General features: G+C 39.4%; 1 protein-coding gene across 4 annotated transcripts in view; it reads left to right on the top strand.

Annotated features, from left to right (window-relative positions):
• KLF12 (KLF transcription factor 12) overlaps positions 1–26,981 on the top strand; it is a 232,740-nt gene that overhangs the window by 72,531 nt on the left and 133,228 nt on the right. For all 4 annotated transcript variants that reach the window (XM_066313389.1, XM_066313390.1, XM_066313391.1 and 1 more), the window contains one exon: positions 14,875–14,964. In XM_066313389.1, coding sequence (XP_066169486.1) covers positions 14,875–14,964 — 90 coding nt within the window. The remainder of the gene's footprint in view (positions 1–14,874; positions 14,965–26,981) is intronic.

The raw sequence follows: 26,981 nt of genomic DNA, 5'->3' as shown, positions 1-26,981 counted from the left end.
CAGCTCTGTATTTGGCTTCAAGCAAGAGTTAGACTCCTGTGTTATTCTGAATATAAATATGCCATTGCTCTTTGATCTGTAGCAAGACTTCCTGACAATCAAGGCTACTTAGCACTTTTGCTTGAAGGAAAAGGTTTACTTTTGGGCATAGCAAGTTTCCAGAAGAGTTAATGATGTCCTTAGGTTCTGGTTTTTGTGATCTGTATGCAGCTTAAGAATTCTTATGTATTAATATTATGTCAATTGCTAGCTCTTCTAGTAGAGCCTGGGCAAGTAACTCGTTCTAAAGCGTTGCAGAGAAAAAAGGCATTTATTTACCTAATGTGGAACCAGGTTATCAGAAAAAAAGTAGTAATTTATTGAGTGTAGTATTGTGAGATACTGTTTTTGTTAATGAAAAAACATATTTCCAATGATTTCAGCAGTGATGGACAACACCTAGCCAGTCTACTAGGTGTGTTGTGCTCCACTCTTAATTCCCAGATGCAGGATGAGATTAGTTCTGCCAGAATTTCCTCTGGATACTGGATTGGATAGCATTTATTGTTTATCAGCAGATGTACAAAGTTAGATGTTTCTTTTTGCCAGCCAGGTTTTTCTTTCCCTGTGTTTCTAGTAGATGTGTTATATCTGTCAAGTCACAAGTCTATATAACAGTTACTGCGGTGTGCAAGGGAGGGCACGAAAGTGATAACCCGTCTGCTTATATTTGCTAGTGTCTCTCCACAGTGCCAGCCTGGTGGGATCAGAGACTGAGGAATCTTTCATAAGAACGGAGTTGTTTTCATCAGAAAGTGTTTTAAAACATTGAAATTCTTCCACCCCGTTGGCTCTGAAATCTCCCACGTGGGGATCTTTAGAGTAAATAAATAAAAGATCACACCAGGCAAATGTGATTTAAAGTGTTTGTAACTGTTCCCCAAACAGCAGTAAAATCCTAAATATGATATGAGCAAGGCAAACAAGGGGGGAAAAGTTCACTTCAGCCTCCAGACTTTCTACTTTCACTATGTAGCTATGCAGCACTAGACCCTGTGGTCAGAGATTCTGAAGAGTCCTGGTGTCTGAAGGGACACCCCCCTGGGTTAGGACAGCTTCCTCATGCCCTAATTCTCCACACCTTGCCCTTCTTTAGGATGTGTGTACATTTGTATTAGAGAGGTCTCTTATTTCTAATCCAAACTGAAGTGACCTACCAGTTTTTGCTTGCACAGAGCCAGAAAGATTAAATGGTTTGAGCTGGATGGGACCTTAAAGATGCAAATCCCGTGCTGTGGGCATGGACACCTTTCATTAGACTGGGTTGCTCAGAGCACCATCAAAGAGGCCTTGAACACTTCAGGGATGGGGCACCCACAGCTTCTCTGGGAAATCTTTTCCATTGCCTCATCAACCTCACAGTAAGGAATTTTTTTCTAGTATTTAATCTAACCCTACCCTCTTTCAGTTTGAGACCATTCCGCTTTGTCCTACCACTACATGCACTTGTAAAAAGTCTTTCTCCATCTTTCTGTAGGCCCATTACAAGTACTGGAAGGCTGCTCTAAATTCTCCCTGCCTTTCTTCATATGGGAACTGTTCCATCCCTCTAAACATCTTAGTGGCCTCCTCTGGACTCCAGCAGGTCCTGGGACCTTTTAGGCTGTTTCCATCATATCTTTCCTTTGCTTGGGACCCCAGGGCTGGACGCAGCCCTGCAGGTGGGTCTCACCAGGGCAGAGCAGAGGGGCAGAATCCCCTCCCTGGCCCTGCTGCCCATGAGGCTTTGGATGCAGCCCAGGACACGTTCTCTGGGCTGGGAGTGCCCATGGCTGGGTCATGTCCAGCCTCTCACCCACCAGCAACCCCAAGCCCTTTTTCGGCAGGTCTGGTGTTGATCTGCTCTAGCATGACTGGTGGTTTTGTTAAACTGTTGTTCATTTAGCTAAATATCCTAAAGGTTTCAGTTGGAAAAGTTTACAAGTTGTACAGATCTTAAGGAGTAAGCATTTACTGCTTGTTGTATTGTTGTACCATGAAGTGTCTGCTGCCTTCAGCTCTTTCTGAGATAGCAACTCAGAAATGCTTTGATGAACCAGTATTCCTTGCTAGTGATGAGTGAAGCTGCTGAGCATTTCCAATGCCAATACTGTATTGGCTTGGACTGCTTTGAACCCTGGGGAACATTCCAGTTAGTCGGCCATGATTCTGCCCTGCATGGGTGCATGTTACTACTAACCTCTTTGTAGGCATTTCACAGTGACAGGCGTGTGAAGTACTAACTAGTGTCCACCTGCAAAATTTCAACACAAATTATCCAATCCAAGTATGAACCTTTACATCTGACCCTAAAACAGTTGCATGGCAGAATGGGAAGGATTTTTTGGGAAGGTGTTTGAAAAGGCTTGATGTGTCAGAGTAGGGTTCTAGAGGACTTGATAATTAGATATAGTCATAGCAATATTAACAGTCATGTCTTGGATTAATCTAGTAGTTCCTCACAGTTGAATGGTGATATGGCATCTTTTTTTTTTTTTTTTCTTCAGAGTTGAGATATATTCTGGTTGATACTTAATTTTGTGTTTCGGAGTAATAAATTAATCCATTGATTTTGCAAGTATTCTTTCATGTTGCAAATGTATTAGAGTTCTGTTATTTTTTGGGCATGTGACCAACTGAGAGTTGTCATTACTTAAAAAAACTCAACCAAAACCCAACCAAGCTCCAAAACCAAAATAATAACAGAACAAAACCACCATAAGCTTTCAATCAAGTGACCAAATACAAACAGGAACCACCACTCCTGAATGTTTTGGAGACCATTTTAAACTTAAAAATAAATAATGGTAGAATTTAACGTTTTTCACTTAAGAGTGGATAATTTATTCTCCCTGGCACCAAACAGGTGATAAAATTACCAAGCTGTTTTCTAAAATTCTTGAAATTATGAGTTCATTAATGTCTCCAGGCAGTACAGGGTATACCTCCACATACTAGGGGCATGCACATGCTCACAGACATTGGATGGAAGCTGTCTTGGTGGTACTGAGCCAGGGGATGCACATTCTAGGAAACAGCACTAACAGTGATGGTTAACTGGTTTCTTCTTAGCTGACGTCCCATGAGGAATGATTTTTAAGAAAAAGTATGTTTTCAAGGAGAAAATCTTAGGTGTTTTTTTTACTTAACATGTGAAGTGGTGACTTGGCACGAGCTTTCAGTGTAGAAAGCATTTTCATTAATCAGCTACATTGATTGAGGGAATCGCTCAGCAGATTTGTGTCCAGCATCATTCAGTGTCTGATAAACACTGCTCTTGAGATGACTGTGGCTGTGATTTTAGTGGTGAGAATATTCTAGTAATGTTTATTGCATTTCAGCATCCAGAGTAATGATGGAGGTAGTTTGTCATGTTATTAATGTTAGAGATCTGGGTATCTTCGAAAGATGTAGTACACGTAACACTCTGTGTCTGTACAGAGATCATTCTTAAAAATATGAGCAGCTTAAGCCATCCAGTTCTTGTGGTGCAGAGTAAATCTAATAAAAGCATTTTAGTCTATGTGAGACATAGCTAATGTGGACAGGAAATCGTTTTCATCATTTTACACAGTGTAACTAAGCCACATGTTGGGAATAAGTATGTGATTTATACAGGCACAATTTCTTTTTATGTCCTAATGAGAAATATTAAATATATTAGTATGACTTAGGGCTTGACATGTGCTCTAAAGGCTGTGTATGATGCCAAGCAACCAATTACCTCAGTGCATTATTTCTTGAAAGCCTTGACATGGGTAAGATCACTATACATTTTCAAAGGGAGTGTGATGCTAGGTTGATACAGGATGAAAGGATGATACAAATAACAATACTTTGTTAGATCTTCCTGCTGGGCGATGTATAATCAGGTGCTCTGACTTCAAGAACACTAATGAGGTTTTAAAGACCTAGAGGTGCACGTTTAGCAGTCACACCTGATTCTGTCAAATCAAAAGGCAAAGGGCACCTCTCATGCGAAGTACAGTTCAAAAGCAGGTAGGAATGAATAGTTTTATTGTATGGCTTGGTGTAATACAGTGTTTCAGTAAGCCTAGCAATAGGTTGCAGTGTGTTGGTGCTTTGCCAGGTGCTGTTGTTTGGCTCTGATCTTTACCAGTCGTGAAACCAGCCAGGAGCAGTAGTACCCATGAGCAGGCTGTGTCACTGCGTTTTCACCAATCAAATAGTCACTGAGAGGAGCAAAGGGAGAGGGCTCTGAAGTTATTATCTGAAGTCCACACTAAGCTGTATATTCCACGTGCTGACCATCTCATTCATCTCTCCAGTAAATGTCAGGTAGTGAAGTCCTGCAGAAGAACAGAGGATGGCCTCCCTAGCTTAAGGTACCTTTTGGCAGTGATCCATACCAGGTACTCAGCAGAAGAATGTCAATTCATTCTGGAGTTGCAGCTCTTGAGACTGGAATGCCATAGTTTAGAGCTGATTTAACTTTGATGTTTTTGGCATGTATTTTACATAAAGAAAAGACATTAAAATAGAAATGTGTTTTCTGTTAGAACAAATGCCCATCTACCTTACTGCTTCTGCTTTCAATAGTCAATAATGGATGCTTAGGGAAAGGAGGTAGCAAGGCTGTTGTGTGGGTGATGGTATTGCCCCAGTACCTCTTCCAAGCTTGCAAAAAATATAGGACTCAGATACTTGCGTTGCCAGACGTTTTGTCTGTATTTTTGTGCTTAATGATAGCTCTTGGTAAGCAAATCTGTAGAACAGTTGTTTTTCAACCAATATCCAGCTCATCAGACAAGCAGACTTGTCATGAGACCAGCTTCTCTCTGTGTAAGTTATGGCTTTTAGTGCAAATCCCATGTTTTCCAGTTAGCACCTGCTTTGGGTAGGAGGTTGGACTGGAGACCTCCTGAGATGCTTTCCCACTAAATCATCCTGTGATCCTAAGGAAAAAAACCAGCTTGGCTATAGCATTCATTCTTCCTCAGTTTTTCCATGATACTTCATGCTGTAAAATGATGTGTTATAAATGAATTATGCATTAGCTTGTCTTTTGCCTAGACACAAACTCATATATTTTGTTTATAACCTCTAATTTAATATAACTGCCGAGTTTGATTTGCTTTATATAGCAGATTTGGTATCTCTGTCTTTTAAAGAAGTTTTAATGAAAGTATGAAGTGTCTGTTAATAGACTACTATATGTGCTACTTGTGTATCCCTTTCTGACATTTTCCTGTGATTTTTTCTGCCTCTGTCTATAGTTATTTAAACTATTCTTTAATCTTGAAGTTTTCCATTATTTTAGTAATTGGCAGTAATTTTGTGCAGAGCACTTGTTTTTAAACATGTTTGAGGAATCACAGTTTCTTTGAGAATCTGTGGGAAATACATGTTGGTGACATTTAAAACTTGTTAATTAGAAATTCTTAACTCTCAATTAGAATTGCCTTCAAAATGGGCCCTAATTCTACTATAATTTTTTGCTTGTGGAAGCTAATTTGGCAGTTTTGTACATGAGCATTTTGATCATTCTGTCTTGAGTAAGAAAGTACCTTGTGAGTAGTTAGGTATTGGCTTGATCAAGCACTTGATGGAACCAGTCTGAGAGCAAAATGTTATTTTATACAGTTTTTTAAAATATTTGGTGGACAGTTACAAATTCTTATTCATGAATAGAGGGGCTTTGTATTTCATTCATGAAGTGAACAGAAGTCAAGAGTTTTCCCATTTTTTTGAACTGTGTTTTCTCTTTTATTGAGCTTTGTACTACTCACCAGCTTTAATATTAATATTCTCTCATGAGTTTCCACTGAATCCTGTGGGGACCAGGAAACCTCAAACTCTGTTGTTAAATAAAACAGAGGTTGGGTTGGGACAGGGTGTTAAACATTTGCAATTTGGAAGTTTCATCACAGCACACACCCTTTCTTTAAACATGTCAGAATAAGCAGTGAGTTTGCTCTGTGATGAGAAGCATGTACAACAATTGCTGTTCCTCCATGTGCATGTAAGGTGCGGGGAAAGGTCATGAAGTAATGCTTAGTTGTTGGCATGTAGTCTGACTTTTTCATCTGAGTGTGCAATCACTCAGTTTTATTTAATTATTCCTGTGTTACTTTGGCCTGTCTATGAATTAAATGACCTTTATGCTTCTGCTAACTGATTGTGCTTCTGAGGCTGAGACTTGTGGTCACAGCTCTAACTGGTACCTGGAACAGGGCCATCGAAAGAACACTTGGTTTTACCACTTACTGCCTGTGGTATCTGTGACTTGGTACGTGAGTTGTGACAGATGGTTTCTGAGATTCTGTGTGAACCGTCTGTGCTCTTCGTGGATATGTCCTACAATACTGGTATTGGAAGGTGCAACTGCACACAAGGTGCCCTCCTCCTCTTCCTCAAGGCTGCTGTTCCTGTCATGGGCAGCATGACAGCTGAGCTGGAGATGAGCCACTGACTTCTGGGAACAAGTTGTTCTCTTATGGGTGTGATACACTGCTTTGTCTTTAATAGTAAAAAAACCCAGAAGTTTTTAAAAATTGCATGTAAACAAAGTAAATTTGAAATAAAAAGTCTTAGCTGAAATTGCTAAATTGGAGTTGTTATAAAAGCTGGCTCTTCCTTGTTACCCTTTTAGTTCTGCCTCTGTTGGAGCTCCCAGATCAGTGAGAAACAAGGAATTACCCTTACTTACCTGCTGTATAGAAGCAGTGTCAGTTGCCTCACATTTCTGTGGCTCAGCTGCTAGAAGGCAGCATTAGACATATTTAATGTTGGCATAACCTTATATTGCTGTCATTCAGAGGGTACAATTTGTAATGTCTGTGGTTTGTACGAAGCCAGATTTTGGCTCTGACCGTAAATTTATCGCTGTTTTATTCTCGGGGAGTACCTGGGGGAGCAGCAGTTCTATTGCTGAGCTAAAGGGTTGGGTATGATCCCATGCAGCAGCAGTACAGACAGTATTGGTAGTGTGTTTCTTTTCTTTGAAACACAAATGGCGAGGGCCAGCGTAATTTCTGGAGCAAGCGATGATGCCCAGGCCTATGAAAGTGCTTACGCAGTTGTTTCACTGCTCCCTCTGGAGCTTCGCAGTCGTAGAGCTGAGGGTGCTGTTGCTTTGAGGTGATGGTCCCTTTGGACTGCTCAGAATGATGGCGCCAACAGATCCTGGAGACAGCGTCTTCTCTCCTTGGTAAAGAGCAATGATGTTTGGTCTGCCATATGACATCTCGTGCACAAATTTTGGACTAAACTGTGGCTACTGCTACGTGTTAAATGTTCCTTTTATTCTCCAGTGTGCAGAGTCCATTTTGTATCTGTTTTTATGGAAGCAGACTTTGCTCAGTGACAGGTGGGGGAACTATGCTAGCCAGCTCCCTGTGCTTTCAGCAGCTAATTTTCTGACCAGAGCAGATACAGTCAGAATTCAGAGTAAAATTGTGTCTGCTGGCAAGCTCATGGGCAATGCCATTTAATATTCATTTGCTCAGCAAATGCAAAATAGTCACAATTTGGACAACAGTGAAGGTAACCTTTAAGTAATATGTGCAGATTTGGTCAATACTAGAAAATTCTTCTGTGTTTCCTGCTACAATTTTTTTTTTTTGCCAGGTGATGAGGTTTGTTTTTAATTTTAAGACTTATTCATCTTTAAACTCAACTTAACAAACTCTTTGTTAAGTTCTTCTTCAGTCTCAAGGGCAGTTGACATAGGATAATAGAACACTGCTTTGGAAATTGAGCAAGAGTTTTTAAAAAAGCTTACAATAGTGGTCTTATAATAGTGGTCAAGGAGAAGTGGTAATCTAAATCAATTACAAGGGTTGGGGGTTTTTTGGGGGGGAAAAGTAATGAGTTTCGGCTTGATAGTAGTCTTTACTACTTGTCTGTACTTCAAAAACCCAAAGGAGAAGCTATCAAGGATTTATTTTACTATTGCTTATCAAGTGTTCTGAAAAGATGTCTTTTACAATAATTCTAGTGTAAAGATAAATGTAGTACATGCTTTTTGCCCATGTACCCTTTCTTAAATATGTGTCACTCCTAAATGATGGCTCTTTTCCAGCTCTATTTTTGACAGAGAGGTTGGGCTTTTTTGGTTACAAAGGACTTCTAAGCATTAGGTTAGGAAAACCCAGGGATACATAATTAATCCATTGACATTAACAAAAATCAAATATTCTGTGAATATTGTATTAGAAGGAAAACAATGAAGCCATTAATGTTGAGAAAAGTTAAGTATGAGGCTTTGGCGTAAGTATAGTTGGTTGTAACCTATTGCATCTGAATTCCGTACCACAGGAAGGATCCATAATTCTTTGTAAAAGGACTAAAACTGGCGGGACAGCAGAGCTGATGTGGAGGGATTTTTAAGTCGTCAAAGCTGACAGGGTTGCCTGCTGAGTTTGAGAAATAGCAGATTGGCCTCTAGTTGCCAATGCACTTGATGACCCACTGTCACCTGGAAGCTGATCACGTCTCTTCAGTTCTATTTATATTCTCTAAAACTAACTTAAAGCCAAGTTAATAAAAAAGATTTAAGCAGCAGAATATGAGGTCTCTGTTTTCTTCACCGAATATTGTCTCAACTTGAAGTCTTTTCCTGGAGACAGATCTGTAAAAATAGGTTGCAGATTACAACATAGCTATATCCTTAGGGATTTGAGTACTTCCTAACTTTGGAAGTCTGATGTGTTCAAAATGAGTATTATTTTCTTCAAGAGATCTAGGCAATAGACTAGGAATTTGAGAAGCTAGTGTTGCATGTGCACATCTTTGTACTGGTAGCAGTAGGATACAACTGGACATGGTCTGGTATTTCTAGCAAGGATCTGAACTGAGGAGCTTGAGCTAAAGGCCACCTCTTGCATGTGCCTCAGGCACTGACAGCATCAAGTCACAGCTGCTCTTGAGGTCTGGGCTCTACCTGGCAGGCACAACTGTAATAAGAGACTACACTCAAAAGCCTTCCTAGAAAGCTGTGAGGCCTCCCTGTTCACTGGATGCCATGCAGTTGAATGGCTGTGTCCCTTGTCACCAAAGAAATTTAATTTTTAATTGAAATGAACTTGAATCAACCCCACCCAGTTTCAAATGAAAACAGTAAGAAGTCTGAGGCTTCACTTTTTTCTCACAAATTGTTTTGTCTTTCCTTGAAGCATCAGTAAAGGCAAACTGTAGTTTTCTGGTGAATTTGACTGAAAATTCAAATTCCGAGTTTGAAGTGAAATACAAAACTACCAGAATCTCTGCTTTCATTATGAACATTTTGCACAGCTATAGATATAATTGCATATTACGAAGATCTTACAGTAAGACATGGGCTGTTACCTCCACTTCCCTGACAGAACTCCCAGTTGAGTGATTCTCTTCTAGTCACATGAATGTACCTTCTTGAACTTGTATTTTTCATCCTAGAGAGAACTGCATCGAAGTGAATAACAAATCTCATTGTATGGTGTATAAAGGTCTTTGGAAAAGTGAGGTAGTTGACAATTCTCCTTGGCTTCCTCTCCCTATGAAGATTGTTATATTTGATAAGACATGGTAATTATTCATTCTTCTATTGTCCCTTGAAACTAAGAGGAAAAAAACAATTTGAAAAACTTACCTAGTTTTACCATTAAAAGGTTCTACTTTACCTTGAGTGGTCACTTCACATTTTTTGACTTGATGTGTTATGCTGACTCTTGCTTTGACTGAATAACTTCAATGTAATGTAAGCAAAGAGAATAATACAGATTTAAGTATATGTGTTGGCAAAAATCACCAAGGTAATCTTATTTATAGGGCATATAACTAACATAGGTTACTTCATGGTTAGTTCAGTGGTGTTTCTAAGATGTCTCTATAAAAAAAGACTTAAAACTTAAAACTTTTTGTTTATTGACTATCAATAACATTGTTATAGCAAAAATTACCCCAAGAATGTAATGATGAATTAATAAATTATTACGTGTACAGAAAACTTGTGTAAAAAGAAGTAGAAGATGAGGCAGGGAAAGTTTTGTGTCATAGCTTTGGGACAGAAGGAGTGCCTAAAGGTTCATGGCTCTTAGCTGTTTGAATGTACTCCCCTTAAACTTGGTACTTTCTACTGTAGCTTGAATGCTGAATTTGAGACTGCTCTTCCTCCAACTGATACCTCATTTCTCAAAACCAGTGTGTCATGTTAGAAGACAAGTTTGTACAGAAAAGTAAAAAAGGATTTGGAATAAAGCTGGGCCTGGACAGAAGGAAGTTGGAGATGGAGGTGCTTAGTCCTTGTTTCTCACCATCCAGCTCTGTTGGCAATAAATTAATTTTCCCAAAATCAAGTCCATTTTGCCAGTACTCCATAAGTGATTTTCTTGTCTTTATCTCATCTGCTAAGCTTTTTTATATTCTGTTCTTCCTCTGTGCTGTTGAGGGAGAGGAAAAATGCAGCAGTGTTGGGTGGGGCATATGTTAGATGGCTAAGGTCAAGCCCACCAGAGTTTTCAAGACTGAATTGTCAGCTGAACCTTTTAGATCACCATGAAAAAAAAGCAGAACCATCAATGTCTCTGTCTTACCAGTGTGCAGCTCTTCAGTGAGGCTAAGCCTTTCGTTAGTGGCAGCAGTAAGGAGCATCATCTGCCTTGCCTCTATATTGCTTGTGTGTTCATGAATGAAACAAGAGGAGGAGACTTTCTTTCACAGGAATGTAAATGTTTGTCAATCCATGCAGGAAATGTGAGATCTGAGTTCTGGGTGCTCTGAAGCTGTGCTCAGTGCTTTCTTTCTGGGATTGCCTGGGGTAGGGCCTATCTGAGGGGTAGGGCTTTAGTACTGAGCAGTTAGATGTGAAAATTTTGGAGAGTGGGAGAGGCAACTATGGTGCAGGGTGGAGATGTCTGGTTTCTGTCATCTTATGCTTGAGAGAAATTACAAATGGACTATAGGAGTGTCTTTGGTAGTGTCTCAGAACAGATCAGTTGTGGCATCAGATCCTCTCTGATTGTGAAGTTTGTAGTGCGATTCTCAAAATGTATGACTTGGCCAAATGAAAAACTTGGCTACAAAACCTTAGCACTTCTTGTGGATGGCCATAATAGTGTAATTCATAATTAAATAAACACTACAGGGTGCTGAGGAGGTTTGTATCAGGATGAAATAATGAGAGTTTGGGTTTTTTTCCTTCCTCTAAAGTAGTGAAAGATAATTTGATTAAAAGTTGCAATGGAAAGCCATCCTCATGAAGAAAATGTCAGTAATGGTTGTAGAGGTGCTGTGCTAAAAACATAGGCCTTTTAGGAGTGGTAAGAGTCTGTTTATTAACTGACTGCCACAGCTTCTCAGAAGAGCTTGGAAGCTTATCTGTCTTGTGTAACAACTGCTCTAATAGCAGTTGCCCAAAGGGACCTGGATATGATTTGTGTTTTTAATTAATATTTCAAGGGAATAAATGTCCAAAAGTGATTAGTGGCAGGATCCAGTGGATTGCACTGAGAAAGAGAGCATTACCTCTTTTAGGACGAATTACTCATCCAAGAGAGCAGATGTTTTGGTAAGGTCATGCAGTGTTTAGCTTGATTTTATTCCCAGTTTAGGACCTATATCTACTGTGCATTTTAGCAAGGGGAAAAGAGTCCACCAGGAAGGTTGAGGTGGGAGACTAGAAAAGGACTGTCACGTGGATTTTGCAGGCTGGAAGTTAGCTACCACAGATGAAAATGAAGAAGATTGAGCGGCCTTAATAATGTATTGACTCAATACATAACATCACCCATCTCTGCCAGTGGGTCTCGTGAGTGTCATGAGTTATTGTGGGCACTGGAGCAGCCTGGTCTCACTCTGGTGTGGATGCTGCATCTGCTTTTCTGATCTTGGAAGCTCCTGGAAGAAACCAATTCATACCTCCAGCCCCCAGTGGAAGTAACTCAAGCCCCTTTGCCTTAGGTGACAGCCCATTGTATGCAAACCTCAACAATTATACCTGGTTTGCTGTGTGACTTTGAATATACTGTAGTGCAAGCACTGGTTATGGCAGGAGAGTGCCATTTGGAAGGATTGGTGCTCTGGGTGACTTTGGGCTGAATGTGTCATCCCTGTGATCACACACTGACTGGATCTACTCGGCAGTGGCCCCTCAGGATGTGTCACACAACGTTCTTCAAGTCATAAGTGCAGAAGAGATCAAATAGTTTGGAAATAATTTACTCCTGTGATTATTGCTCCTGTGAATTATAAATTACCGAAAAGCCAGAGCTGTTCACAGCTGGAGTATTTGCTCTTCAGACCAGCACTCGAAAGGCTGCTTTTAAGAAATAAGATTTTTGGAGAACAAAAGGGAAAGCGAACACTATGAAAATTTAGTTAAATGTAAATGTGTTAAATGGTACATGAACTAGTCAGGTTTTCATGATTTATCAGTTTTAAACTTCAAAGGCTCTGTTTAGCTTGCATTTTTAAAACTAATGAGTTTATCACAGCCAGTGGGGAAAAATGGTTCAAGTATATCAGCTGTAAATTGGTACAAAGCACTAAAAGGGACATTAGCCTCTAATCAGATTCTAACAGTTCATTAAACCTGCCTTTCCTCCGTGGTGCTTTGTCTTCCCCCCTCCTTCTGCCTGTGCCTCCTGTGTAAGCCAGCCTCGTCCCTTTGCTCAGGCAGTGAAACTTCCTCAGGGACACGATGCAGCATCAGCTCATCCTTCTTTGTCTATGAGCTAAACAGCCTGAGGGGTGTTTGATGATGGTGTATTCTGATCTTGCTGTAAAATTCAACTGTGCTGCCTATAAATCAAGAAAGCAGAGGGACCTCTCAACTTGCAAAATAGGCACTGGGGGAGCCACGAGTGTCATGCTGGCTCCTGCTCTTTCTCTCCCTCAAACCACATCCAAACCAACAGCGCTCAGTGACACCTGAGATCTGCTGCTAATAACTGAACAGTGCACCACCCTTGCTGCTGAGAAAGATGTAAAGCCAGGCACAATTTCATCCAGCTTCTTTGTGCCATCAGAGACCCTTCTTGCGTTTTTTTCCGCATCATGCCTCGAACCCTGAATAAAGATCAAGGTGCACAAAATAATTTGCTTAGCAAACATAGGAAGAACTTGTTTTTCTTCCTCTTCCTTTTGTGTCAAGATTTAAAAGTACAGTAAATGCACAGCAGTTGCATAGCGTGGGCTGAGACATCTCAGTAGCTTCACTGATTTTCATTCTCACGTGTTTGAATGCAGAGGTGTCCTGTTGAAAATTACTTGCTCAGTCTGGAATTTTGTAACTCTAAGCATTTAGAGCTTTTTACGAATGATCTAAATCTACTTCTACAGGAAAGAAATAGAGATTGCACTTGCTTATCTGCTTCACCATCAAGTTTCTTCCTGTCCCGTAGTAAGTAACCACAGCTCTGGGTGCTAAATACACAGGGTTCAAAGTGAGGGTGACAAGGATTTTAAGCATGTAATTTGCTCTGCTTTTGGTACCATATTGAAGCATTGTCATCTCAGTTTTCCTGCTTTTCAGCATGTTCTTTAAATCACAATAAAGGAGTATACAAAAAATAACCAATTTCTGCAGTATTTATATTGTGGAAAGTGGAGGTCCTGGGATGAGGTGTATCAATTAGAAAAAAGAAAATGTTTAAAGTAGTTTTACGTTTTTAAAACGTGTTTTGGAAGCTCCATTCGGATGGACGATTTTCCTTAAAATTCCACTGAAGCAACCATGATAAGTAACAGAGCTGTGTATGCATTCCTTATGAATAATGGCACCAAGCAGTGATGAATGGATCTGTTGCCTGTGAAACACAGGGAAAATGTTTTTTTTCAATTCTCATGCAGTCGTCATTACTGAGGACTATGAGGTACCAGAGCAGAGGTGAGTTTCCAGTCTAGAGCCTTCCAGACAGGGCTGCAGATTAAGAACTGATTATGAATGAGTCACTTGTATGTGATGAGTGCTCCAGTTATGTTATTTGAAAAATGGGTGTGATGTCTCTGCATTTCTGTAGCAGTGACCAAGTGCTGGATTTGTAAGGTTACATTCTAGCTTGAAGGATAAAATGGTTTTTATTATCTCCATGTTGTCCAAACTAAATGGCAGCTGAAGACACTTGCTTTCAAACACCAACCTTGAACCTTGGCTGGAGTAGAAAATTGATTCAGGTTGAGGTACTGTTTAAATTGAAGCCACAGGAGGTTTTTTTGTGTGTCCTCATAGACTACTCCAGTGACAGCAGAAGTGTTTATTCAGGGAAGCACAGTTCTGCAAGTTCTTCTTCAGCTTGAAACCCTCAGCATATAGTGCCCATAACTTCATGGGCAGTGCATGTTTTTAACTTGCTTTTTTATCTCTCGTCTCAGAGGTGTGTGGAGATTTTAATTGACAAATGCTGATAACTTAATAAGATGATGATAAGAAATTTGAGCAATTGTGTGTTAATTTATAGTATGTATGGGTACAGGCCTTCACTGTAACTTCTCTCCATATAAGCCCATTCTTTCTCTACCAGAAGCACAAATGTTTTTACTGAAATCAACTATACCTAAGCATGCTGCCAAAAACCTTCAAACTGTTTGACACTACTGCTTTCCTTTTCAGTTCTAAAGCAAGGAATTCATATATGTGTACCTGTGTAATTAATTTCAAATTACAAAATAGTAATTTGAGGTGATTTTCCCTTGTTGCTTACGAATACTTAGTTCTCTTTTAAGGGTAACTGAAAGTATGGTTTACTGTTTTAGCAGAAGTAGTTACTTGGCAGCAACTCTTTGAAATTACTATTACATCCTCCTCGTTAACTTCATTTTTGCTGAAAGAAACATACTTCTACATAGAACTTGAGCAGTGAATTGAAACAAGTGGTTTTTTCATAATTTTTTTATTAACTTTGCCCTTTTTTGCCATAGGACATCAGCGCCTTTGAGAACAGAATGTTAATGCTTGATGGGATGCCGGCAGTCAGAGTCAAAACAGAGCTGCTGGAATCGGAGCAAGGGGTAAGCAGAGGTTTGTGTGACCTCACTCTGGTAACCCTTCCCCAGCTTCTCTGTGGTCAGCTGTCCCTCTCATTTTCTTTTCTATGTTCTTCTTTATTTCTGCTGTTCTGGAACATATTTTGTTGGGATTTGTCTTGGTAAGCATCTAGTCTGATCTGCTGGGAGCATGGAACAAAACTGCAGAAGACTTACTGAAATCATCTGGGATAGCTGAGATGCTGTTGGTGTAATTCTACACTTACTCAAAAAAAGGGGCAGTTAAAAAAAAGGAAAAAGGAATAGATTTTGGTAAAGGAAGCCCAATCCATATGTCTGGGAAGTCCATACATGTATGTATGTATATATGTTTGCTATTCTGCCTTCTGGGGATATTTGCGTTACTACCATTGTTTCATCCTTTGTGTGCTCATCCTACTCTGTTTTCTGTTTGTGGAAACCTGCTCTCTCTCTCTGAAATGCACTTGGTTATCATTAAGATAAGAGGACTAAAGCTGGTATCACTTTAACTGCTGAATACAGGACAAATCATTAATTGTTTGAATTTTTTTGCAGAAACGTAGTGTTGGAGTGATAGTTTCTAGGAAGACGGGAGGGTATTTTCCTGCATATGTGGTATCAATGACTGTAGATTGCAGCAAGGATATCTGTATCTAATGGATTGTTTTGTTATTGTCAAGCTTTGTTTCTTTGTGTACATCATCTGTTATTCCAAGGAATCCAAGCCACCTTACTTATCTGAAGACAGATGCCTTCAACAAGCAGCCTAATAGAAGCAGCAATACAGTTGCCTTGTAGAGATGGGCTTTTGCCTAATTTTGTTACTTGCCTTTTTCTCTTTTTGCTGTTTTCTCAGTTATTTAATTGAGAAATTGTATAGAAGAGAGGGAAATAACTTTCAGGATAACTTAATTTGAAATACTTGCAAGGAAATACCAGTTATTCAGTTATTTTTGAGACTTTAAGTTTGAGAGGAAGAAAAAGGTTGGCATTTAATTGAGTTCTTGCTCACCTCTGCCTTCTTGAGAGTGAGTACCCTCAGAAATTACTCCCCATACAATGTAGTTTGTGGGAATATAAAAATTGAACTATTGTATGAACCATGATGATGAAAAGACAGATCCATTAATTTTTAATACCTTCTGGATGCTTTGCATTATGTCTTTATGTAACAGAAATGTTTCTCTATGGTATTCAGAAGACAAAGATTCCATTGGCATTTGCCTTTGTTCAGTTTAAAATAAATTCTGTGCATGATAGGTATTCCTGGATCCTTTATGAAGAGTACTTCCTTTAGCAAAGCATGAGTTGATTCTGGAAGGCCTATTTGGTGTCTTAGTAACTGCAAGGAAATGACTGATCTATATAATTTCTTAATTTCCTTAGAGTTTTTAAATAAAATTTTATGGACTTCTGTGTAAGCAGAAAATTATGTCATTTTTTTCCCCAATGACTGAGCTATTGGACAAAGAGCTTGTTTGATTTGGAATTTTATGCAGTTTGGTTCTAATTAAGTAGTGTCTGGTCAAGAGTCTCTGGCACCTTTATGATTCTTCATTAGGGAACAATCAATAAATACAAAATGAATTCTCCAGTTCACTAACAGAGGAGCTGGCCATTAGGGTGGCAATTTTCCAGCAAACAGCTTAAACTCTAAAGAGAGCTGGTTGAAACAGATGTTTGGCATGTACTTCTGAGACTGCTTTAAATATGCAGATGTTGGTATACATAACAGGGACAAGTGTTTGAAGTATGTGATTACCAAAATCAGCACGTGGAGCTATTTGTGAAGATGAATATCATAACTGAGAAGCACAGAGTGGGAACTGAAGTGTGATCCAAGTAGTGGGAGTTTGAAATTGTGGTGTCTGTCTGTTATAGCACCCAAAGTCTCTAGAGTTGCACCTCCATCACGACATGTGTGTGCACAGGGAAATGTGACTTCTGCTGGAAACTTTGGGAACTAAGATGGCATTTTGAGTCTTCTGATCATAATGGCCAAAGCTTCATCACTTAGGAGCTGAACATCAGACAAACTCTTCCAAAACCCAGAGGAAGACATTTGGGTTTTTTGCTGTTCTAGCTGGGTATCAGCTGTTTGCCTTAGGTTTGTTCTAGGTTTGCAAGGGCAAAAGTTGAGACCTGGGTTAAAGGTTATGGAAAAAAGATTTTGTGTGTGATTGGAGAATCATGAAGGTGGTATCAATTGTGGAAGAACGATTCCAGCAGGATCTAGAGCACCAGTGGCCCTTGACCAGGATGGTGAGCATTACTCTGTCAGACCAGGGAACTTGGAGTTGTTGTGCTTTGCCAATGAGACTTTAAGGTGCTGTTGTCTTAGAAGGGCTGCAGGACCGCTATGAGTTGTCTCCTGTTTAAGTCTGAGCCTATATTTCAAGTAAACATCATCTTGATCTTAAAGGAATTTTTTGAGGAAATGTGTCTGTTTCTTGTAGGAATATTAAATGCTTTTCTGGAGGGCACATGAATACGTCATCCAGAAAAAGGTGTTTTCTCTGTAGTTGTGCCTTGATTAACTCTTCCTTGTGATTCATGGCCCCCAAGGAGGGCTTCACAGACAGGACCTTGCCGATGGAGCTTGGGTATTGTCTGGCTATTTACGAATGCTGGACTGTGTTGCACACCCAGTTGCTCCTCCCCTTCACCTATTGAACAGAGAAGTAGAAAATACCCAGCTTGGCATTTTTGGTGAAGTGAACAGTGATCGTTCCAGTAACTTCACAACATGGAAGTAACAGAATTCAGAAGGAACATTCCCACCTACAGCACTAAAATGAAAGTACAATAGGAGGAAAAAGTTTTTATACAAACAACACCAGCTTTTAACTGTAAGTTACTTTTCAACTTAGTTTTTGTGACATACAGTTGTGGTGAAAATTGTACCATGTGGCCATGCACATTTCATTCAATGAATGCAATTCATCTTCCCTGTACTGCTCTGGGCAACTTGATCTTCACCAGGTTGTCTCTTGACTATGTATGGTTGTAGTAGAAGTCGTGCATGATGTAGATGAAAACCAGGATAGAGCAGATACTAGCATTTCCTGCTGTATTTGGATACCAAACTAGACAATCAATCCATTATATTCCCTTCTTTCTTCTTTTAATTTGGAGACTTCAGTCTTTTTGCAAAAGAGGTTAAGTATAATATAAGGTTATTTTCTACCATTTGTGCATGGGCTCCAAGATCTTTTAACGTTTGTGTTGCATGTTTTGTTTTGTTTCATGATTCCTCTGTGTCTTTTGCTGTATTTGGGTGCTCTGTCCAAACCTGGTCTGATACTGCTGAGAAGTTATTAAGCTATTATTTATTTCTTAATTAATAGTGTCTCAGCCTTTACACTACATAAGTATTACTTATCTACAGCAAGTGAAGGTGAATTTAAAATACAATACTGCAGAAGCAATAAGCAAAGAAAGTATAGTGCAGCTGAGATTCTAGGGTAGCCCTGGGAGAATCAAACTGTGTGAGGTACTCTTACCTGAAAAGCAGCCCAGTTTGTAGCTGAGTCTGAAAAGAAATTGGAGCTGACATTTCAGCTATGCCCCATGTGCTAGATCCTTGAAGCCTGTGACTGGAGAAGAGCTGAGCAGGACACTGGAACGGCAGCCTTTGTAGGTGCAGTGAAGACAAACCTTTACTCACCCATATTTAAGACTCTGAGTTCAAGTTGTGGGAGAATAGGATTTAGGTAATCCATAAGGAAGACATGCCTTATGAGATAGAGGTTACTAGTCAGATTTGGAACAAAGAGGTATTTACAAGGGAAATGGATTTTCTCTTTGCTTTGGAAAAAGTTGAAACAGTTCTGCATTGTTTTATTGTTGCCAATGTGGAGTAGTTTAATGATTTTTAGAAGGCCATCAGCATTAGCAGGAACACATGCTTATTTTTCCAGTGAGCTGCTGTCCTTAATTTTGCACAGGAGATTTAATGCAGTCTATTGTTTGAAGCTTCAGGAAGACACAGTGCTGCTTTAATGACTTTATCACAAATGAAAAAAAGACATTACATAAAAGATATCGCATCGCCCTTTAACAAGGCTTCATTATTATCTCCCCTACTGTGGAACAGGAGCTAGCATTGCTAATAAATTGGGAGATTTACTTAGAAATATGAATTTGCTTATCATTTAATATCCTCCAGTGACCTACAACTTTAGATCTTTGGGCTGTAGTAAAATATTTCTCAGTTACCAGCCTAAAAACGGACACAAAGAGAGTGGCCCCTCCCAATGAGGCTGAAGGTGGAGTACTTCAGCAGGAGAAAAAAAAAACAAAAAACCAAAAAAAACCAAACCCACTTCATTCTGGAAGTTTCTATTCTAAAAACTACTCTGGAAGTAATACTATTTATTGTAAAAATGAATGGAAGCTGGATTAATGTATTTGCAATAGAGACTGGCCAGAGAATTTATTAGCTGGTGGCTACTATTAAGAAGTTAGGATGAATAGTGTCAACTGGCTTCAGCGTGGAACTTGAAAGTCCTACTGGTCATTGCAGAATGTGGCCCGGTTCATAAAAATTGGTAAATCTGTGCAACTTAGTGTTCAGTTGCAGTTTTTCAAGTATTTGCTGAGTTGGGCCGTAAGCTGTTGTTAAAGGAGGTATAAATGTGGGATTTATGTCCCACAATCAATCTTCAAATACAGAGAATGATGAACCGCTAATTTTCATCAGTCTTTTTGTTTCCAGATCTGCAGTCTCATCTGTTCCTTTGCCTGCATTTTGTCCTCTCAAATCATCACTGGAGGATTATATATCTTACTTTGAATTTGCCTCTTAATTCTTCTTGATCTGTCTCCATTCGAATCACTTATCATGACTGAATTATGAAAAGAAATTATTAAAATGACAAAACCCTTTAACAAGCCAATATTATTTGGTGTCTTTCATAGCCAGCCAGATTATATTCTTGTCTCATATCTGAAGAATGCCATCCATCCTTGTGTTGTTATATACATAAACATGTTTTACCTCAGCCTGGGTAATACTGACATAAATCCTTTATTTTTAAAGATTTCCAAAAATGCCTATTCATGTTCAGTTGAGAGTAGTCTCAGTAACAAAGCTTGTTCCATGGCTGTATGGGAAGCTGTTTTGCAATGATTCATTCAGCTTAGGTACATCCTTTGTATTAGTAGAAAAAAGACCACTTCTGATATTTGCTATTGTCATTTGTGTGTTTCTGCTTAATTCGGTTAATTATTTGTTTAATGAATTACTTAACGTTTAGCATGACTGATTTGGGGAAGCAAGTTGTTTATGGACAGTACACGTGTATCAATCTCTTCTGCAAAGAAAGCCCTTCTTACTCTCTGTTGGTTTTCTTCACCTTGCAGTTGGCATCACTCAGGGAGTTATGAGGTGTTAGAATCACAGCTGGTGCAATTCACTGATTGCTTTACAGGGCCAAAAATGTAGACTAGCCTTCAGAAAGAGGTCAAGATTCTGACTCTAGATCCAGTAAGGACCTAACTCTATGGGGCATGATGCAAAGCCCTGTGAGATGTACCTAAGGAGATAACACTGTATTTCCTGAGCTTTGCTGAGGGTTATGCTTGCAGCCCAGAAGGGTGCAAGACACATCTCAGGAGGGTTATGTCAGTTGGATTAATTAAGTCAAATTGAGCATCACAAGCTGATGAGTACTGTGGGTGCTGTTTCATGTTGAGTGGAAGCTTGCATGAAGAAAAAAGGTAACCAACTCCTACATCTTTGCTGTCATCCTGGCATTCTTGCTCAATCCATTGCCAGTGACTCAGTGACAGTGGGGAGTGTAGGGTCAACTGATCCAAGAAAAACCTACCCAGAGGGAGAAAGGGAATGGTTGTACATGTCTTGCAAATCATACTTGCATGTGATGTCATTTATATCCTCTGTTATATGGAGATGGGGAGAGTGGGAAGAAGATTGTGGGTGCTGCTTTTGATTAGAGCTGGTGACCTGTATCTGGAACTACATCCTGAGACATTTTTACAACTTCTGGGACCCCAGCTGCCCATTTCTGGCATGTCTCTGTACTGCTGCATTATCAAATACTGAACCTTTTCAGTGTTTCATGTTCCTTATTTCTTTTGAAGTCAGCTTATGTGTAGAGACCCAAGGGGTTTTATCATGGATGTAGGTGTGGTTTCCTTATTAATTTTTTATGTTTTTTTCCTCCTCAGGGGTCAGACCCAAAAATGCAATAGAAAGGTAATAGATTTAAGACTAACAAGAAATGATAGTTTAACCAGCTGAGCACGCTTACTACAGTCTTTTTGCCAAGTTAACCAAAACTGCAGACTAAAAATGCAGGTGGGGTTCTGAGATGTATGTTGTTGTCTGAAATCCACACTAAGTGAAGTATCCCAGATCCTCTGAGACATAATTTACTGACCACTGCCTGCCGTTGCTTTTCTTTCCGAGGCAGCTAAGTTGACTTTTACAGAGCACAGCAGGGAATGTGCCTCTTATTCTGTCTGGTGTTGTTTGTTGTGTGTATGGACAGGGGGATTTTCACTTGAGCATGTAAACTTAATTGTGTGAGGCGTTGTACCAATAAAGGGTGGTCCAAGGGTATCTAGGTTTAATTAATCAGAAGTTTAGACAGTCTTTTAATGGTGTCTTCAGGTATTAGTGACTGAGCTTATTAGGAATTCAGTAGCAAGTGTAAAGGAGTGAAGCAGAGGAAGATATCTGCTCAAAACAGTGTGTATTTAGCCAACAGTGCCATGCCCAGAAGGGATTTCCTATGTCTGTAGCAATAGAAGGGCAGCAATAAGATGGTTTCAATTACAAGAAATTTAAATTTTTATGAGAAACTGTTTGGTAGAGGAGAAGGATAATACTTTTTCTGCCAAAATGGGAGAAAGTTTCATAGACAATGTGAGTTTCTACCCAGAAACCAACATAGTTTAATATTGTTACAGTTCCATAGCAAAAAACTAGTTACAGAATATATCATATCTTAGATACATGAATTAGTAAGTTTTATGTGCTTATATGGATTAGAAATAATGTTGCCTTTGAGAGAAGAAAAGGTGACCCTTTGATTGGAACGTAGTGCTGAGTTTCATTGGAAGATTATAATTAGGTTGCCTTCTTTCCCCAGTCAACTATTTTTGAGCTCACCTTCAAGCTAGTTTGCTTTTTTGATGACGTGTGATCTCTCAGCTTGCTCTGCTATCAGAGCTTACGATGGAAATCTCCTGGAAGATTTATCCAGCTGAGAAACTGGACATAAAGAAAAACAAGCATGATATATACAAGCTATATATCTGTCAGTTACTGTGAATTCCTAATCTACATTTTGGGTTGAAAATAGATTCTTCCATCCAAACACCTACAATTAATGTAACTCTCCATGATAACCCAAGTTCTCATGACACTCGTGTTGCTCCATTTCCTTCTCTTTGGGGAATCCAATATTGACAGATTAGTTGTAATTTTGATTGAGTTTGCAATCTTCATAGAGCAACTAGTGAGGTACAGATTTTTGCTTTTTATGCATCATGCCAGAAGGGTATTGACACTATAGTCATGGGAGCTCAGAACGTGCCATGTATCAGCTGGTATACAGCACTGTATTCTAAAATCCTGTTGCACCTCTGCTTCGAAACTCATGACAGGTCTGTGTTGTTTCATGTCACAGTGCAGTGGAATTCTAAGATACAGCAATGAGAATTTTAGACTTCATGTGTGAAACTATTATTGGGCACATGAAAAGCAGTTACACTTCTCATCTGACAACTCACCTGATTGGGCATCTGAAGTTTAATTCAGGTTGCAATGGCAGTGAAATTCGGTAGGTTTTAAGTGTACATAGCCCTTCTGTTCCTATTAAAAAACTGAATAAGGTGAGTTAGGTGATCCTGCTTTTCTTAAAAGAAATCTACCTTGAATTATCTCTCATTTACCTCTGGCTATGATTATATATGTGAATAGGTAGTGCAGGTCTACTGATGCATGGTAACTTTTGTGGTCCAGAGCTCTTGATTAAAAATGTTTTCCATTGAAACATCTCTGTGAAATAATTGTTAATCACAAAATCTTTATGTTATTTAGCTAGGAGAAAAGGTAGTCATTAAGTTTCATTTTGTTCTACTCACAGGTGAGTTTAATGGAATTTTTTGGTTTGTATTAATGCTCATTAGAGTAGTCAGTTCATCATGACAGTCTGTATTTTGCTCACCAGGGCATGTTGGTATGCTCAAATTACAAATGAGACAGAAGTGACTGGGCTCTTACATTTTCCCTTGTTTTGACTTGGGTAAAGTGAAATCTTCTCTCTTTGGCTCTCAATTTGGTAATTGCTGTACTTTTATTTCTTCAAGGATTCTTAAAGTGAGAAGTATTGTGTAAGTGTGCCTTGTTACTATGTTTTTATTATATGGTGGCTAGCCTAAGAAAAATAAGCATAAGCCAATACAACTCAATAATTTACAGTATCACAAACACTTCAGCAGCATGACACAAGTGCCATTATGTTATGAGAGTACCAGAATTATTTTGATAATTGCTGTTTGTTACAAGAAAGGGTTACTTCAACTTTTCTCTTGTTCATTGATGTTCTGTTAGCTTTTCTTTTCTGTTGGAGGTTGTCTTATAAATAGTCTTTTTAATGTATATTTTACTCTTGTTCTGTATCCTGCTGGGGAAATACTGAAAGAGCTGTATATATTTTTTAACATCATGGCCTTTTTCCTTATTTCTCCCTGTGGAAATGAGTCCTTACATAAATTATTTTAAGATTGTGTTTTCTTGAATCTTTTTCGGGTTTGTTTGTTTGGTTTGGTTTGGGTTTTTTTTGTTGTTGTTTTTAAATTCCCTTCACAGTCTCTTCACTCTCCTCTCCCCACCTCTGTCCTGTTTCACATTGTGAGGATGAGTATTTAATAAACTGTTATTTAGGGGGGCATCTGCTTTCAGACATCGTTTTACAGATGTTGTTATTGCTTTCTTGCATCACTTAAACATACCACAAACTATAGGAATTGCAGGCAGAAAAAGCTGGCAGCAACCAAAGGTGGTGTTTGTCCTCCTCTGCCAGCACAGGTCACTGCTCATGCTTCTTGATGCCCAAGGTTGGAGTCCAAGCAGACAGGTATGGTAAGACCAAGCTCATCAGGGTGGGCAGGGGACAAGGAAGAGGAGGAGAGGTGCTGAGCATGCAGTGGAGGGAGGACAGGTGATCTTCCAAAGCAAGGCTTGTTCGTGTCAGATGAGCCCCTCAGCCATGTCTCCTCCAAGTTGCCTCCATTTCCCTGGTTCCTGGAGGGAACACCAATCATGCAGATGTCACATGCATCCTGCCTCCTTTGGCTCTGTTGATATTTGTAACTTGTTTCTTACTTTCATAGTATATGATAGAGATCAATACTGATGCTGTGACACTGATTCAAGATACTCCTCTGTGGTCCTGTGTGTGCAGCTTAGGTCATGGCAGCGAGGGAGTTATTGGAAATTCTGTAGCAGTCATATCAGTTTGTCCTTGGAAGACAGCAGCATCACCCTCTCCTGTCTGGGTTACAGATATGCTTGGTTATGTTTTTGATATTGCAGATTCTCTTCCTTGACATTTTCTGCTTTCTTTGATAGCTTTTTGCCAGTGTCTAGCACCCTTCACACATGGTAGAGGAAGGTGCTGCAATGATATCAGCGAGCTGTCCCCCGTTTTAGCCAAGAACCCACATTTTCCTTGTTCATCCTTGTATTGCTGATGTAGTGGTAGAAGTTCTTGTTGCCTTTGATATCCCCTACTAGTCTGAGCTCCAGCTGGGCTTTGGCTTTCCCAACACCACCCTTGTGTTCCTGCGTGATATTTATGTGTTTCTCCTTTTCTTGTTCCTCCTGCTATACAGCCTTTTTGTACTGGAGCTCCTTCATGTGTTTCATGTTTCCCAAACTGATCTCCTTGATGGCTTAGCAAAAATGCTTTTTGCTTTTCTGAGTGGTTACATATACTAGTGTTGCACTTGGATCTCCTTAAAGACCTTCCAGTACTCCTGTGCTGTTTGACCCTTTTAGAGGTATATCCCACGAGAATCCCACTTGGTTCCCTGACAACTTCTTCTCTCCTCTAGTTGGGAGTGTAGATTGACCTGGACTGGATGTTTGTTAGTATCATTCTTTCTTCACTCTCCTCTAAAACTCCCTTGCTTAGAGGTCATCATACCTACTGATTATCACAGCTCCACCTGTTCTTTTTTTCCACAAAAACAGTGGTCTTTTTTTTTTCACATGGGATGTTATGAGAATGCAGGAGTGATCACAGTGCACCTGATGAGAGGTTCTTTTTACGCATACAGTGGCAGCTGTTACCATGTACCTCCAGAAAGCACAGGGGAAAAACAAGCATGTAGCAACAGTGCCCTGCTACACCCGCCTGTACTTGTTGATGTGCAGCTGGGGACCACGTGAGCAGAAGGTGATGTTTAATATTGCAAGTTTTCACTGCTCTTTGAGCTCCATGGAGATTCTTCTAACAACCAGAGGCTGTGGTGTAGGTTTTGACCTGTAAAACCCTGTCTTGCAACTGCCTACTGCCACCCTGAGACTGCAGTAGGAGCTTAAGATGTAGTGGGATGAACGGTGGTGGCAATGAGAGCACTTTCTGTGACAGACTCTTGATTTATTTTCCCATTACTTATAGTAGAAGAGAGTTGTGGATTTCTGGGGAGTCCATATGATGAGGTGTCTGGGGAGGGCAGAAACTCTGGTGTTGAGAACAAAAGACTTTAGTTTTCCTTCCATCAGCTACTGAGTACTGTGGAACAATGCTGTGTGATAACTTCACAGTACTATAAACCTTATGTTTAATAGAGTAGTTAGGGCTTTTATACTAATATGTATTTCTGTTGTTGAGTAAAAAGCAGTAAAAAGTAATGTTATTGATAGCTGTCCACAAAAATGTACCCTGTGGAAGTAGTAGTGGTCTGGACCGTGATTTATATGGCAGAACAGCAGTTTGGGAGTGCCTGTCCACTGTTAACTCCTCTGAGGTTGTGCCAGTCCAGGGATGTGCTCTAAGGAGAAAAGGAAAAAAACTGAAACGCCATTAAGAGTTTTTCCTTTTGAAATTCAGGTTATTTACAGATCCAAGTTAAGGTGTAGGTATAAACTGATTAAAGTGTTAGGTCTGCAACATCCACAGTTCTGTGATCTGCAGGTTGAAACATGCCGTGCAAGCATGGCATAGAAAACATTGATTTTCATAATCGCAAACTTGTAAGAAAGAATAAAGAAATAGAAGCCAAAACAGTCTCGTTGGCTTCTGAATAAGTATTAACTGAATAGTATTAATTTTACAGAATAAGCTAAAAAATCTAGAGTGAAAAGGTAAGTATTGCTTATGTCTGCTCTTGGTAAACAGTTTATCGTTTGCTTTATTGAAGCTATTGTTTCTTTCCTTTGTTGCTGTACATGTTAGTTTTCATGAATTGATGTAGACTGAATGACTTGAAATATATTTAATTTTTTTCACTGAATAACCATTCATAGTACTGATGGGATAAAGAATCAGTTTAGGACAACTGTCAAAAACATAGGTGTGTAAGTTGTTAGTATTGAATACTCAAATATTAACTTATGTTAAAATTCCATAAATACTTCTAGTCTAAAAATAGGTTGCCTTGAGTTCCATATTAATAACATTTTACTGTGTAGATTGTGACCTTACTCTTGTCAGAAAGAAGAACAAGTATTTCTTAAAAGGCTAAACAATAAAATCACTGCCTGCTTTAGAAATTTGGTAACTTTTAAAGGATTAAGGAGAGACGCTTGCAGTTTCTATTGAGTTGGTATTTGCAAGTTTGTCTGCAAACTCCAAGCTGAAAAGAAACAAAGCAGTACTCAAGGTATCATAGAACTATTAAGATTTGAAAAGACCTTCATGATCAAGTCCAGTCTTTTACCTAATACCACCAAGTCCACTAAACTGTTTCTCAGGGTGCCATGGTTACTTTGGTTTTCGAAGAGTTCCAGGGATGGTGACTCCACCACTTCCCTGGGGATC

Source organism: Sylvia atricapilla, chromosome 2, assembly GCF_009819655.1.
Source record: "Sylvia atricapilla isolate bSylAtr1 chromosome 2, bSylAtr1.pri, whole genome shotgun sequence".
Classification (NCBI taxonomy): domain Eukaryota; kingdom Metazoa; phylum Chordata; class Aves; order Passeriformes; family Sylviidae; genus Sylvia; species Sylvia atricapilla.
This window is presented reverse-complemented; position numbering and strand designations above follow the sequence as displayed.